This window comes from Pleurodeles waltl, chromosome 5 (genome assembly GCF_031143425.1).
Source record: "Pleurodeles waltl isolate 20211129_DDA chromosome 5, aPleWal1.hap1.20221129, whole genome shotgun sequence".
Classification (NCBI taxonomy): Eukaryota; Metazoa; Chordata; class Amphibia; order Caudata; family Salamandridae; genus Pleurodeles; species Pleurodeles waltl.
Genome location: NC_090444.1, coordinates 1,201,527,395 through 1,201,542,574, shown reverse-complemented (window position 1 = coordinate 1,201,542,574; position 15,180 = coordinate 1,201,527,395). Strand labels below are relative to the sequence as shown.

At 42.1% G+C, this 15,180-nt stretch overlaps 1 protein-coding gene across 7 annotated transcripts in view; it reads right to left on the bottom strand.

Moving 5' to 3' along the window:
- Positions 1 to 15,180, bottom strand: part of CEP57L1 (centrosomal protein 57 like 1) — a 112,550-nt gene that overhangs the window by 81,997 nt on the left and 15,373 nt on the right. For all 7 annotated transcript variants that reach the window (XM_069235460.1, XM_069235461.1, XM_069235464.1 and 4 more), the window contains 2 exons: positions 10,002 to 10,179; positions 2,648 to 2,827 (listed from right to left, as the gene is read on the bottom strand). In XM_069235460.1, coding sequence (XP_069091561.1) covers positions 2,648 to 2,827; positions 10,002 to 10,179 — 358 coding nt within the window. The remainder of the gene's footprint in view (positions 1 to 2,647; positions 2,828 to 10,001; positions 10,180 to 15,180) is intronic.

Below are 15,180 nucleotides of genomic sequence, written 5' to 3'. Positions count from 1 at the left end.
ACACATTATGAAGTAACAGAAAAGAAACAAACACTAGATAAATAAAACAAGTTAAGGCAACATCTGTGTCAAACAGGAAATGGTAAAAATAAAAACATAAAAAGAGCACATTGTAGATGTAACTGTATGGTACAGGCTGAAGGTTTAAATGTCTTCCTAAGTCAAAGCTCGACCTGCACTGTTCTACAACTGGAGAGGCAGTAACAATATTACTAGAAAATGTACTCCTTATTAACAGGTACCATCTTCTAGCAGGTATATGCCTGGAGGAAAGAAAACTGGTAGGAGACTTACAGAATATATGTATTTATGAGGTTGTTTTCTTTCAATTTCAAAGCCACTTGCTGAGTGATTCCTCACCATTAACTATGTATTAACTCTATACATCGAGGCAATCTTGTATGAGCTTTACAAACAGATAACAAAATCTTGCTTTTATGAAAATACACACTGTCAGTTTTGGAAACACTGGAGGAGTTATTCCACAGACTGCTTGCGGCCCAGGTATGAAAGTCAATGTCCACTAATGCACCCATTCCTCTTCTGGTGGAGATGCCACTATTGATGTACTAAAGATTCTACACATTGGAGCTGCTTCCATTAACCTGTGCCATACGGTCCCTACACAGGTGTCTAGGTCAAGTCAAAATGAACTATAAATCATTAAACTATTTGCAGTTGCAACAAAAGCATGAGTTGGTCGTCTGAAAAAATAAAATTAAAAAATAAAATTAAAAAAAAAACTTTAAAAAAAAAAAAAACGTACCAAGCATACACTTGTAAGCTTACACCTTTGGCATCCAAAGTGCATGCAAATATATTGTTTCTAGAAAATGGCTATGCACAGTCAAACAGAATTGTGTCCTTGCGTACTCATAATAACCGTTGTTTGAGACAGTTTCTCCCTCACAATCAAAGCCCTAATATTTTGGGCACAGCTGGCAACCCAAATAAAACCTCATTGAACTACTAGGAGAATCAGCATTTTCAGTGTTCAACTGAATCAAACAAGAAAAGGTATCAGGTTGCAATAGGCTGTCAATTGTTAGAATGCTTCAATGTCTCCCAAAGGGTGGCATTTTATACATTTTCAATTTGTAACATGCTCATGCAGTAAGGCAAAACCACTTCTAAGCATGCTACAAATGCAAGTTCTTTCCAACAGGGGGGATGTTTTTGTCACACACAAAAGCAGTTACAGGGTTTCAAAGAGTTGTGGGAGGCACAAAAAAAAAAAAAAAGAAAACCCACACAACAATTTAAAAGATTGCTGAAACAAAAACGGATAAATTGAGCCCAGATTTACAGAAACAATTATTTTATTCCCTGAAAAGGGAAGCAATGTAGTTCTTCATTTGGGATGAGCCCAACTACATTAATGAACAAACCCAGGAAACCAGCAGAACCCCAAGATGCGGTAAGGGTGACAAGGAATGTGTTTAGTAGGACAAACAAACAATAATCCGTAGTAAGTGCAGGGAAGGCTGCAAAGGTATGTGAAACAGAACTGAACATAGATTCCAGATGCAGAAGAAAGCATTTGATCATGCTCACATCCTGTTTTCTAACCGGGTTTTTATTTGGCATGACATGATTGGAGCATTGCATATTTCTGTGGTACCAACCTTTTACCAGTTAGCAAGTGATTTAATGATCTCCGATTAGGAGAATGATTGAGCAATGGGGACAAGAAAAAAAAAAATACATAAATAAAAAAGGGATGAAGCAAACAATATTAAATACAGCGTAGATTTGTTTTCTACATTATAACAGTATAAACGGGTATTGAAATCTAAGAAATTCTCCCAAAATATTTAATAAAATAATGATAATAATAATAGCAAGAAGATTTATACATCCAATCAAAAGCCAGTTTGAGACAACCATTAAATACTTGATTTATTAATTCCACTCAAATAGGAACCTACTATATAATAATTAAATAAGGAGAGGAAACCTTTCCATGACCAATATTTCTTATGCAATCGAAAAGGGACACCTTTGCATGTTTGCTTTTTGTGAGATCTTGAAATTAGACTGTAGGATAATATTTGAAAGAATTGGGATCTACCAATCTAGTTAATTATGTAGCGGAGAGATTCTGGAAACGGAGTCGTGAACCTTTCTCGCATATTGATACGGACTGGAAAAAATGAAGGGACAGGTCTATAGAAACTATGAACAATTCAAAGTTAAGATTGATTAATGATTCCCATATAGGGAAGGCTATGTATAGTTTCAAGACAAAATACAACAAAGCTATTTAACAGGTACATTTTTTGAAAACTATAACAAATATGATTAAGAGAACACAAATACAAGGTTGTGACGCTTAGTTCTTTACTGGTGTGATCAGGACTCTGTTTCATTTTACTAACTTATGGTTGCCAGAAGTGGAACTGTGCAATATTACCTCGTACTTGTTGGTAAACTGGAGTCTGTAAGAGCAGTAAACTGCATTTTGACCTTCAAACCTTGTCAGGCAGATGTTGACTATCTTTGTACACAGAACCCAAGATCATACATATTTAAAACAATATTTTAAATGTACATAGTAGATGAATACCATGCAATCGCCACCTCTAAAAACTGGTGGTCAAAGTACAGCCAGAGCAACACTGATGGAATTAGGAAAGGAACACATTACCATGTCTCTGTTCAGTTACGATACGTCCAGACAAGTCTTTCTTATGATGTTCACACTCCAGCACCTTTTTATACTCTGCAGCCTCTTTGGAAAGGCTCTGCAGGTTATCCTCAGCGTTAGTCCTCTCCAACTCTAATCGACGGATTTTTTCGTGAAGTGTTTGTAGTGCAGACATAAGTTCTGTAAAATAAAGTTATTAAAAACTTTAAAGTTGAGACAGTTTCCACAAGATATATAGGCTACCATGTTAAAAAACCCACCCAAAAATATCCAATTGAAAAACATGTTACTCATCCATAATTCCTTTCTGAATCCTAATTTCCAGTAGTTTATCATAGAATTCCTTATGTACATATATGTGATTAAAAACAAAAAAGGCTGGGGCACAATTCTTGTGCTTGCTTCTCGCTGGACAAGAGTCTCATATCAAGTACACCCGTAGTAACCAAAACTCCCCCCCAATGAGTTGAAGAAGTGTTCATGTTAGACACCAAACCAAGTGCAATCACTCTTTTCTTGCACACAAAACAATATTCCAAAATGGTGCTCTTCCTCAAAGCCTATTTTAACATGACTTCAGGCACGTGAACACGCGTGTTATTTTAATATGCAAATTGAACCACTTAAGCTCCTGTTTTAATGACCACTCAAGCAGCATCGTACATCGCATCAATGTCCAGTAGGAAATCCTTAAGATAGGCTATGCTTCTTCCGTTCATAGAAGATACTTTGCAAATGTTTTGGAGAAAAGTGGAAACAGCCTTCCCAACTAAAACTTCAATTGTTAAATTCTAAAAAGAAGGTGCCATGTGCCACACAACCACAACTGGGACACTGAAAAGGAGGTACAAAATAATGCATTACATACGTTTCTTAAATGGAATAGAACACATTATAGACAAACATAGTAACTGTGAAAAGCAAACTGAAGCCAAGCATTTCAATAGCAAAATGTAATGAAAGTGAAAGAGCATAACATTTTATGATGTTGGTAGAAAATGCCATTTATGTTTAGGCCAGGCCAGAAACCGTCTCACATAGCTTATCCCAACAATATAGTAATGGGTAAATAGGTCAGACACCTTAGCCTTTTGAGGTTGGGCCAATCCCATTTTCATCCCATTACAGCTATCGTTGTTGTAACAGGGTCATGCCATCGGGTATACGGGATCTCATAAGATGTATATGCTAATGTAAAGGTTGCATGCTTAAAAAAGGGTAAAAAAAATAAAAAAATCCAAGGCATGACTCAAGGTGACAACAATGGCTGTAGAATATTTTGATGAAAATGGTCGTCACACCAGAAACAGATGTAGAAGTTACACTGTGGAAAACATGCTCAGTTAGTGGTCTGCAATGTCTTGCAGACAGCAGGGCTGTATATGCACTCACCCGCCCTGTGAAACATGCTGCCCACTGACTGATAAATGCACATAGAGAAAATGTTTTGCATCCAATATTATGTAAGACGCAAACATGGCAAGCTGACAGTGCAGCGTCACACTGGCGGGACACAAGACTTCCGCTGCTCCATAAAGATGAGCAAAAGGTTTGTTGAAAGATGGATACACAAGTGTGGAAAGATGCATTAATGCATGGGTACATGTCTAGATAATTAAGATAAGCGATTCCTCGAGGGGCAGGAGTTTGTGCTTTCCTCCAACCACTGCTGCTCATTCATTTATCCAGCCACCCGTCCCTCAGTGCACAAACTCACTTACCCAGCCGTTTATTCACACATTGACTCAGACTCCTGTTCATCCACTCACACAAACCAGCAATCAATGTTCTCAACTATTCTCACTCAAACTCACAACCATGCAATTTACCATTCCCAAACTCATGTCCACTTTTGACAAACGATAGCGAAGGAGGAAGTTAAGGCTGAGCGAGGAGGCAGGGTATGTAATACACCTGAAGTGCATCAATTAGACAGCTAACTCTTCAGAACCTCAAATTGCATCACACATTACTTAACTCATAGACATCATAGCACACAATCTTGTGGACAGAAATTACAATCATACTCAAAAGCCTGTGGGTACAGGGAATGGTCTTTGCCAATACCCTAGGTAGAAGTGGGTGAGCTAAGTGCAGAGGTGGCCTTAGGCATAGCCACAGGGTTGCACATTCCAGAAAGCTCTACATTTCAGAGGTCAGAACCTACTTTCATCAATGAGAGCACGGATTGGCATTGGGCCAGGCCCTGTAATCGGCACCGTTACACGTGGATCGCAAAGAACATGGACTCTAGGGTACCAACCTGATACACCGGTTGCAGGCACCACTTTTTAATCAGGACCTGCACTAGAGAAAGTTATCACATGAGCCTTCTAGGCATCATGCTAAAAGGTCTGCCATACCTCACTCTCTGCTGGACACACCCTCCCAAGTCTGCTGCGCACCACCATATTAAAATAACAAGAAGGATGGTAGACGTTGCCTCGAAGATAATGTGATGCTCGGCATCTCTACCCCTAGGGCCAACTGGGTTTGCCCATTGCTGTAACGTGCATAAGAAAAATGTGAACGACATAACAGATCAATGAATTAGGAGGGCTGGCGGAAAGCTTCCATGAGTATGTTTATTAAACATAAAATGTTAGTAAAATCAAAAACTCGAACTACGGCAGGCCTAAATAAATAAAAAAAATTCAGCAAGCAAATGTGTGGTTCAGGGACGGAAAATGTGCTTGGCCATGCTACACAATTTGACACATTAGTTGTCTCTGGTACAGTTAAGCCTGTCACTTTAAATGTATGGCAAAATTACAAAGAATCTGCACTGCTCCTAATATAATGTTACACACAAACATCAAACATAGGTAGTACCAGTTAGTATGAGAGGAGGTTTAGGTTTCACATACTATTAAGCAGTTTATACCAGTGAACGGAAGTAAAAGTATTTCACATGAGAACGCACAACACAACATACATCTTGTCTATCAGCATAATTCAATCAGGATAAAAAAAAAATTTTAAAAAAAATCACACACACACACACCCCACACACACACACCACACACAAATCATATACCATTCGGATCAGCTCACCGGACTCTTCTGAAACATGGTTACTGATCTTCCACCCTTCCCATTTCCACACAGAATGCCTCATGCTTGATGAGGTGCCCCAGTCATCACACAAGTTTGTTGTGCCCCTCCGAACCAGGCACTCAGAAAGATAAAGCAAAATTGTGTGCCTCCACCACACCCCCTATAGAATGTGGTGCAGGGCCCTAGACACCCATATTTCACAGACGACAGATGGGGGGGGCCCAGAAAGGTGGGAGTCCCCCCTGTACTGTAGGGACCCCCGTTACGACCCTGCAAGCACTTCTGCCAGCAAGCCACTGCTTGCCTTGAAAATGTTGATTTTATTTGAAATACCACCGTTTGTTAAAGCTGCAACGGGGACCATATTTCAGACGACATTTTTTCCAAGAGGATCCTCAGTTGATATAGAACAGCTTTAAGAGGTAAGGGTGTATGCACAGGGCACATTAGTAACAAAATACACGTATCAGTGTAAGCATCACTGAGAATATAAGTTTTCCATCCTTGAAAAGATGAAAGGCTGGCCTGCACCACTTTTCACTGCAGCAGGGGCATTATTAGTGATCAATCTCTAGAAAGCTGCAGCAGAATTCCATGTCATGACCAGAGTCCAGGATTATGCCAAGCGCCTGCAGTGATGGACCTCCAGGCTTGGAGAAAAAAAAAAACAGGTCTGCCCCAACTTGAATACGAGAGGATGAACACTCACTGGAATTGGAGGAAGTGGAGCTCCCTTAGAAGCCTCTGCCACAGAAGTGTTGTCCTTTGGTGGGGAAGAAGTTGGCAAATCTGGACTGGTCCTGGAAGGAGCCTCGTCTGGAGCCTTGCCTTCTGGAGGGATATTGAGAATTTGCACAGCCCGTCGAGCAGCCCCTGTCATTCCCCTGGAAAACTAAGTGAGTGTCCCTGGGCTCAGACCTGTGAAGTGAGACTTGGGCCACAGGATGATTCTGTGGCTGGACCTCCAGCACCATATTGTAGCTTGTTTTTCAGAGCTCCCTCCTCGCTCCATATTTGGTGACCAATTTATAACATTCATGGAGGCTTTCAGGGACCAACAGTCTTCACGGGACCCCCTCAGAACTCCTAACCTAGGGCAATGAATTTTAAGGGCCAGCTGACTTCTATTTATCTAGCAGTTGCAGAAGCCATGGGCCCGTTAGAGCAGCACCTCTCAAATCAAATGTGGGCTCCTGTGCCCTTATCTCCAAGCTCATTATGGAACCCGCCCCTGGAACCTCAGGCAACTCCCAGAATGTTCAGCAGCCAGGCAAGCTTCCTGTTAAGTGTCCTCGTGCTGATGGTGTGGGCCATGACACTTTTGCCTGCCTTAAGCAAGCTTTCTTGGCCAAAAAAACTCCCCACCTCCACCCCAGCCCACAGGTACTTCCGATCCAGCCTTAGAGTTCCCCCTCCTCTTTTCCCCAGAAGCATTAATCCCCTGCAGCATCAGATGAGGAAGTGGGGCCATCCCCTGTAGGGTCAGATGTGGAAGTGGGGCCATCCAGACCGTGGTTGCTCCCCCCGCGTTCTGCAGATTCCAGGGCCCAAGACCCAGGTGCAGACATGCTTGACCCAAACGATATCCTCCATCCCCCTTCCTCAAAGTTGGTCCCAGCTGAGAAGGTGGCCAACTACGTGGTGGGTTGCCTAAGAAAGCCCTTAGTGAAAGAGGCCTGCAAACACCTTCAGGCCAAATGCCCCCAGCCTACATTGAAAGGCAAAGTTGCCCTAACCTTCAATATTGATCCTAAAATGGCCACCTTCCTGGCAACGTTTATAAAAGATCCAAAGAAGGGTTTGGTTAGTTTCTGGAGAGCTTGCCAGGACAAGCTTTTGGATGGTATCGGCCCCCTTACCAAGATTCTTGATATGGCCGAAGACACCAAGACCATGGGAGCCCTCATTTCCCCAGAGGTTCATTCAGGGAAGACTCAGCATGCTATCATCTTCTTGGGGGAACGCCAACTGTGTGCTGTCCTCTACTGATTAAGGTGGAGCCGAATCTCGGGGATCTGGCGACCTCAGAGGCAGGGACAACTGCTCAAAGAGGTCTCATCGGAGATCCCTTCATCAAGGAGCTGGGCAAATTCATAAACGCCTTCACCTCCATGGATAAGAGCCAGTCATCCATAAAGAAGGCTTTTTCCCCTCTGATCTTCCAGGGGGCCAGCCGTGGCAGGGACTGCTCAGTCGGCCATGCAAATTTTCAATATCCTTCCAAAAGGCAAGGCTCACGGTGAGGCTCTTTCCAGTACCAGTCCAAATTAGCCAACTTCTACCCAACCAGAGGACAACGCTTTCGGGGCAGAGGCTGCAAAGGTAGCTCTGCTTCCTTCAATTCCGGAGAGTGTTCAAACATCCTCTCTTATTCAAGTGGGGTTTGTTTCTCCAAGCCTGGAGGTCCATCACTATGAACGCTTTGCATAATCCTCGCCTATATATCCTTAAAATAATGAAACTTTCTGTTAAGACTGCTAGGAAAGTTTTCATTCTCTATGGCAATAGCGGTTCCACTGTGGGTGCTAGATAAAAGGGTAAGGTAATCACGATAACTGCACAATTTTGCACTTAAAATGGGTGAAAATAAAATATTTGCATATGGAATAATAAAGGCAAGCATTGAGAGGTGAAAAAGAAACAAAATAAGCGGAGATGACGTGACCAGGGTAGGACGTACAAGAATGGGTAAACTATATTGTTGCAAAACATGGGGCCAGGAATGTGGTTCTTGCCTGGATTATACCTACATAGGATTAAAATAGACAGGTCACTTGAGATTACATTCCAAAATATTAACAGCTTGTGTAATCAAATCGAAAGGGGGAGGCATCCAAAATCATTTAAGGGAAAAAGAAAGTCGAATCAGTATTGCTCCTAACAATCAAAGCAGGATTGGAAAAAAAAAAAAAAAAAACACGGTCTGAAGAAGGTTTCTCCATGTTAAAGGGGAGGCATTTATTGTGGTCAACTGCAACAATCTGCAGATCACAAGGGCATGTGTGTGGTTAATCGGCAACTTGAAAACACAAGGAAACAGGCCTTGCCTGCTGTCCACACATGATCTAGAACAACATTCCTTCAAGCATCTGGACCGCCTCAGTGCTGCTCAAATTCAGGAAAAAGCTGGAGACATTCTTTAAAGAATACTCCATCATGACATAGTAGCAGTCCTCTTCTCTATCTATAACCCAGCTACATCTCCAACCATTTGTTGATGGTGTCTTCGTCACTCTACTAAGCTCTGCTGCCTTTTGGTACAAATAGCAAATACATGCAAATTAAACTTGGAAAGGAACAAGGAGGAAATATGCAGGTGTACTATGTTTAAGCCAATAACTCTAAAGAGTTTTTCAGGTTTATTTCAAATATAGAAGACTTTTCAATTGATGTTAAACAACCTTCTCCAATAGTGTCTGGGACAAATGTAAAGCCATCAGTATGGTTTGGACACAAGCATATGGAATAAATATATAAAAGGGACAAGCTTTAGCAAAGCTAAGTGGTCTGGCCTTTACAACTAGCAGTGCTTCTTAACTTACTGGGCTATTCTCGTCTGTGAGGATGTGCGAGAAGAATGTGACAGATACAGGGGACGATAGAGGAGTGAGTTTATGAATAAATGAATGATAACAGATTGACGACAGAAGAATAACTCGCACTCACTCAACCGTTTCTCCGACCATGGGCCTTCAGTCTACACATACAATGACATGGCTCAACCATGTGGTCATCCATTCATGTAGCCCTCCATCCATGAACTTACTAACCCAATCATCCATCCATCCATGCGCTTAATCAGCTACTTACTGGTCTCTCCACTCTTCAAACCAATGTGTGTGAATCCAATATGCAATAGTCTTAGTATCTTAAACTGTTCTGCATTACTTTGGATGTTCCTATTTAGAAAAAATGTTAATTCCGCATTATCAGATACATAGTCCTGAGCTCTGCATGATTGGGGATAGCAGTCTCAACTAAGAATCCTCCAAACGACATGTCCTTGCATACTACCAGGGCTTGGAACTCTTCATACGTGTGCCAATTGCACTGCATAAATTGTGCAAGTAATTTATATCTTCTTTAAAGATATAGGTCTTCCAGAATACCTTATCATAACCGAACATTATAATTGAATTGTACTTTGTCAATAAAACATCAAAGAACCCCTGGATGCCCTATCTAGCTTACTAATGCGATCATATTCACAATGCATCTTAATAAAAAAAATAAAAAAATAAAAAAAATAAAAGGCACAAAATAGAATTCTAGAGTTTCTGTAGTAGTTTTGCCTTACCTTTGCTATTTGGGGCAGGATCAACATCAAAAGTGGCAGACACTGGCTTACTGGAATGAAGCACATCTGCCTTCCTATTACAGGAATCAATTTTTCCAAAAGATGTGCGCCGTGATGGTACTTTATTTGGGGGTTGATAGAAGCTTCCAAGGTAGCTATCCTTTATTGTAGAATCCATCTTCAAGATGATAAATTGAAAAACAAAAAAAAACAACACCATAAAATAACGCAACAGTATTTTTCGAATGGCAACTGATGAACTAAAGAAGATAAGGATAAAAAAAAAAAAAAAACACACAACCACACACACCACACCTCTCTAATCAGCAACATCTTTGAGAAGATAGGCCAGACGGCACAGTAGTGATTAACATAAGGCAATCACATGATTTTAAGGAGAGAGGTTCACCAGCGACAGCTGCTGAAGCAAACACAGATCTTGCCTCCGATTTTAAAGAAGGCAAACACATCCTGTCAAGGTCCTGCCGTACTCAACTGAACAGATGCCTTTTCACCTACACTCGAGTTTATTTTTATTTATTTTGAGAATTTTGTAAAGTTTGGCTACCAGTCCAGGGCAGCCTGTTGGTGCTAAAAAGTAGTGAACAGATTGATTGGGAGTCACACTGGTGGTCCGCAAGCCTGTCCACGCCATTACCCATGGAGGCATATGTAGGGCTGGTGAGCTGCAAAACAGCACATTTGCAACAGGCTGCTGTTGATACATTCAGCCACAAGACCAGGGTCACTCTTTAATCTTCCGTTCTCCTACTCATCTTCGCCTAAAGGACCTTTTTTGAGCTTTATTTAACAATGTCCTCCCAGTCTTCTTGAGGATGACAGATGCCCCCCGCAAACCCATTTCATGTGGCAAACCCACCTTCACCAGCCTGAATAAAATTGAACTAAAAAAAAAATAAAAAAAAAACACATACAAATTTTTGGGGGGATAAAAGATACATGAAGAGGTGCTTTGGGTCAATGTCTTCATTTATTGATGTCAACAGTCATTAATTTTTGCTTCCACCAAGCACAACATGGGTAAAGGAGATAGACCAGCAGCTCTTAACCTTTTGACTTTTGCGAGGCCCGACTGCAGATTCATATTGCTAGCTGGGGAGCCCCAGCCTAAGCAAGGTCCACAATGTGAACCTCAAAATAAATTCACATAAATACAGAAACAAGGTTACATTAAAACAACAATACAAATTAAGAAATATTTTCTTTTATTCACAACAAAAACAATGCAAAAATACAAATGTTATTGATAAATCAGAGCTGTTCGCTTTAATTTTAAAAGACAAAGGGATATATATGCTAGATTCTAGCATATCATTCTTTTCTGCTCCTATTGCATCCTCTATTTTTGTCAGTGCATACCCGTGCTTCCACTGAGGCCACCAATCAGACATACTGTTTGCTGAACTTGTGCTACTTCTAATCAAACTTGGGATACCAAGTTCATTTTTAGGGTCTCATTTTGAACTTCAAATTTAGAGAGCGGTTAAATATTTTCAATTTAACATTTTGCTACATGAGTAGGCCTTGTGGACCCCTACGGTCTGGGAACAACAGGTATGAAAAACAAATTTTAAAAAACATCACTGAATTAAACCATTCCAGTCACTACCTTTCCTGCCCTGTAAGGAGCAGTATTTTTCTTCACGTGTACTTTCATTTTTGCTGGTTATTCATAAATGTTTAAACTGCATATTCATGTAACAGTAATTGTAGTACCCTTCCTTTTTGACACAAAAGAAGCATTTGCCTGTGCTGTATATTAAGGCTCGGGGTTCCAATACATGTTCTAAGTTCACCTGCCATCTTAAGCCCCACCCCCCCCTATGCGGTTTCATTAAAATCATACATAATTTAATTTTTCTTTAACCCCTTCGCTGCCAGGCCTTTTCCCCCTCCTGTGCCGGGCCTTTTTTTGCCTATTTGGGGCAGTTCGCGCTTAGGCCCTCATAACTTTTTGTCCACATAAGCTAACCAAGCCAAATTTGCGTCCTTTTTTTCCAACATCCTAGGGATTCTAGAGGTACCCAGACTTTGTGGGTTCCCTTGAAGGAGGCCAAGAAATTGGCCAAAATACAGTGAAAATTTCGTTTTTTTCGAAAAAATTGGAAAAAGTGGCTGCAGAAGAAGGCTTGTGGTTTTTCCCCTGAAAATGGCATCAACAAAGGGTTTGCGGTGCTAAACTCAGCAGCTTCCCAGCTTTCAGGAACAGGCAGACTTGAATCAGAAAACCCAATTTTTCAACACAATTTTGGCATTTTACTGGGGCATACCCCATTTGTGCAATTTTTTGTGCTTTCAGCCTCCTTCCAGTCAGTGACAGGAATGGTCATGAAACCAATGCTGGATCCCAGAAACCTAAACATTTCTGAAAAGTAGACAAAATTCTGAATTCAGCAAGGGGTCATTTGTGTAGATCCTACAAGGGTTTCCTACAGAAAATAACAGCTGAAAAAGAAAAATATTGAAATTGAGGTGAAAAAACCATCAATTTTTCTCTACGTTTTACTCTGTAACTTTTCCCTGCAATGTCAGATTATCGAAAGCAATATACCGTTACGTCTGCTGGACTCCTCTGGTTGCGGGGATATATAGGGCTTGTAGGTTCATCAAGAACCCGAGGAACCCAGAGCCAATAAATGAGCTGCACCCTGCAGTGCGTTTTCATTCTATTCCGGGTATACAGCAATTCATTTGCTGAAATATAAGGAGTAAAAAATTGCTATCAAGAAAACCTTTGCATTTCCAAAAAGGGCACAAGATAAGGTGTTGAGGAGCAGTGGTTATTTGCACATCTCTGAATTCCGGGGTGACCATAGTAGCACGTGAATTACAGGGAATTTCTCAAACAGATGTCTTTTTTACACACACTCCTATATTTGGAAGGAAAAAATGTAGAGAAAGACAAGGGGCTATAGTACTTGTTTTGCTAATCTATGTTCCCCCAAGTCTCGCGATAAAAATGGTACCTCACTTGTGTGGGTAGGCCTAGCACCCGCGACAGGATATGCCCCAAAACACAACGTGGACATATCACAGAAAACAGAGCTGTTTTTAGCAAAGTGACTACCTGTAGATTTTGGCCTCTAGCTCAGCCGCCACCTAGGGAAACCTACCAAACCTGTGCATTTCTGAAAACTAGAGACCTAGGGGAATCCAAGGAGGGGTGACTTGTGTGGCTCGGACCAGGTTCTGTTACCCAGAATCCTTTGCAAACCTCAAAACTTGGCTAAAAAAAACACATGTTCCTCACATTTCTGTGGCAGAAAGTTCTGGAATCTGAGAGGAGCCACAAATTTCCTTCCACCCAGCGTTCCCCCACGTCTCCCGATAAAAATGATACCTCACTTGTGTGGGTAGGCCTAGCACCCGCGACAGGATATGCCCCAAAACACAACGTGGACACATCACAGAAAACAGAGCTGTTTTTAGCAAAGTGACTACCTGTAGATTTTGGCCCTCTAGCTCAGCCGCCACCTAGGGAAACCTATCAAACCTGTGCATTTCTGAAAACTAGAGACCTAAGGGAATCCAAGGAGGGGTGACTTGTGTGGCTCGGACCAGGTTCTGTTACCCAGAATCCTTTGCAAACCTCAAAATTTGGCTAAAAAAAAACACATGTTCCTCACATTTCTGTGGCAGAAAGTTCTGGAATCTGAGAGGAGCCACAAATTTCCTTCCACCCAGCGTTCCCCCACGTCTCCCGATAAAAATGATACCTCACTTGTGTGGGTAGGCCTAGCGCCCGCGACAGGATATACCCCAAAACACAACGTGGACATATCACAGAAAACAGAGCTGTTTTTAGCAAAGTGACTACCTGTAGATTTTGGCCTCTAGCTCAGCCGCCACCTAGGGAAACCTACCAAACCTGTGCATTTCTGAAAACTAGAGACCTAGGGGAATCCAAGGAGGGGTGACTTGCGGGGCTCGGACCAGGTTCTGTTACCCAGAATCCTTTGCAAACCTCAAAATTTGGCTAAAAAAACACATGTTCCTCACATTTCTGTGGCAGAAAGTTCTGGAATCCGAGAGGAGCCACAAATTTCCTTCCACCCAGCGTTCCCCCACGTCTCCCGATAAAAATGATACCTCACTTGTGTGGGTAAGCCTAGCGCCCGCGACAGGATATGCCCCAAAACACAACGTGGACATATCACAGAAAACAGAGCTGTTTTTAGCAAAGTGACTACCTGTAGATTTTGGCCTCTAGCTCAGCCGCCACCTAGGGAAACCTACCAAACCTGTGCATTTCTGAAAACTAGAGACCTAGGGGAATCCAAGGAGGGGTGACTTGCGGGGCTCGGACCAGGTTCTGTTACCCAGAATCCTTTGCAAACCTCAAAATTTGGCTAAAAAAAAAAAAACACATGTTCCTCACATTTCTGTGGCAGAAAGTTCTGGAATCTGAGAGGAGCCACAAATTTCCTTCCACCCAGCGTTCCCCCACGTCTCCCGATAAAAATGATACCTCACTTGCGTGGGTAGGCCTAGCGCCGGCGACAGGAAACACCCCAAAGCGCAACGTGGACACATCCTAAATTTTGGAAAAAAACAGAGGTGTTTTTTGCGAAGTGCCTACCTGTAGATTTTGGCCTCTAGCTCAGCCGGCACCTAGGGAAACCTACCAAACCTGTGCATTTCTGAAAACTAGAGACATAGGGGAATCCAAGGAGGGGTGACTTGCGGGGCTCGGACCAGGTTCTGTTACCCAGAATCCTTTGCAAACCTCAAAATTTGGCTAAAAATACACATGTTACGCACATTTCTGTGGCAGAAAGTTCTGGAATCTGAGAGGAGCCACAAATTTCCTTCTACCCAGCGTTCCCCCAAGTCTCCCGATAAAAATGATACCTCACTTGCGTGGGTAGGCCTAGCGCCGGCGACAGGAAACACCCCACAGCGCAACGTGGACACATCCTAAATTTTGGAAAAAAACAGAGGTGTTTTTTGCGAAGTGCCTACCTGTAGATTTTGGCCTCTAGCTCAGCCGGCACCTCGGGAAACCTACCAAACCTGTGCATTTCTGAAAACTAGAGACCTAGGGGAATCCAAGGAGGGGTGACTTGCGGGGCTCGGACCAGGTTCTGTTACCCAGAATCCTTTGCAAACCTCAAAATTTGGCTAAAAATACACATGTTACTCACATTTCTGTGGCAGA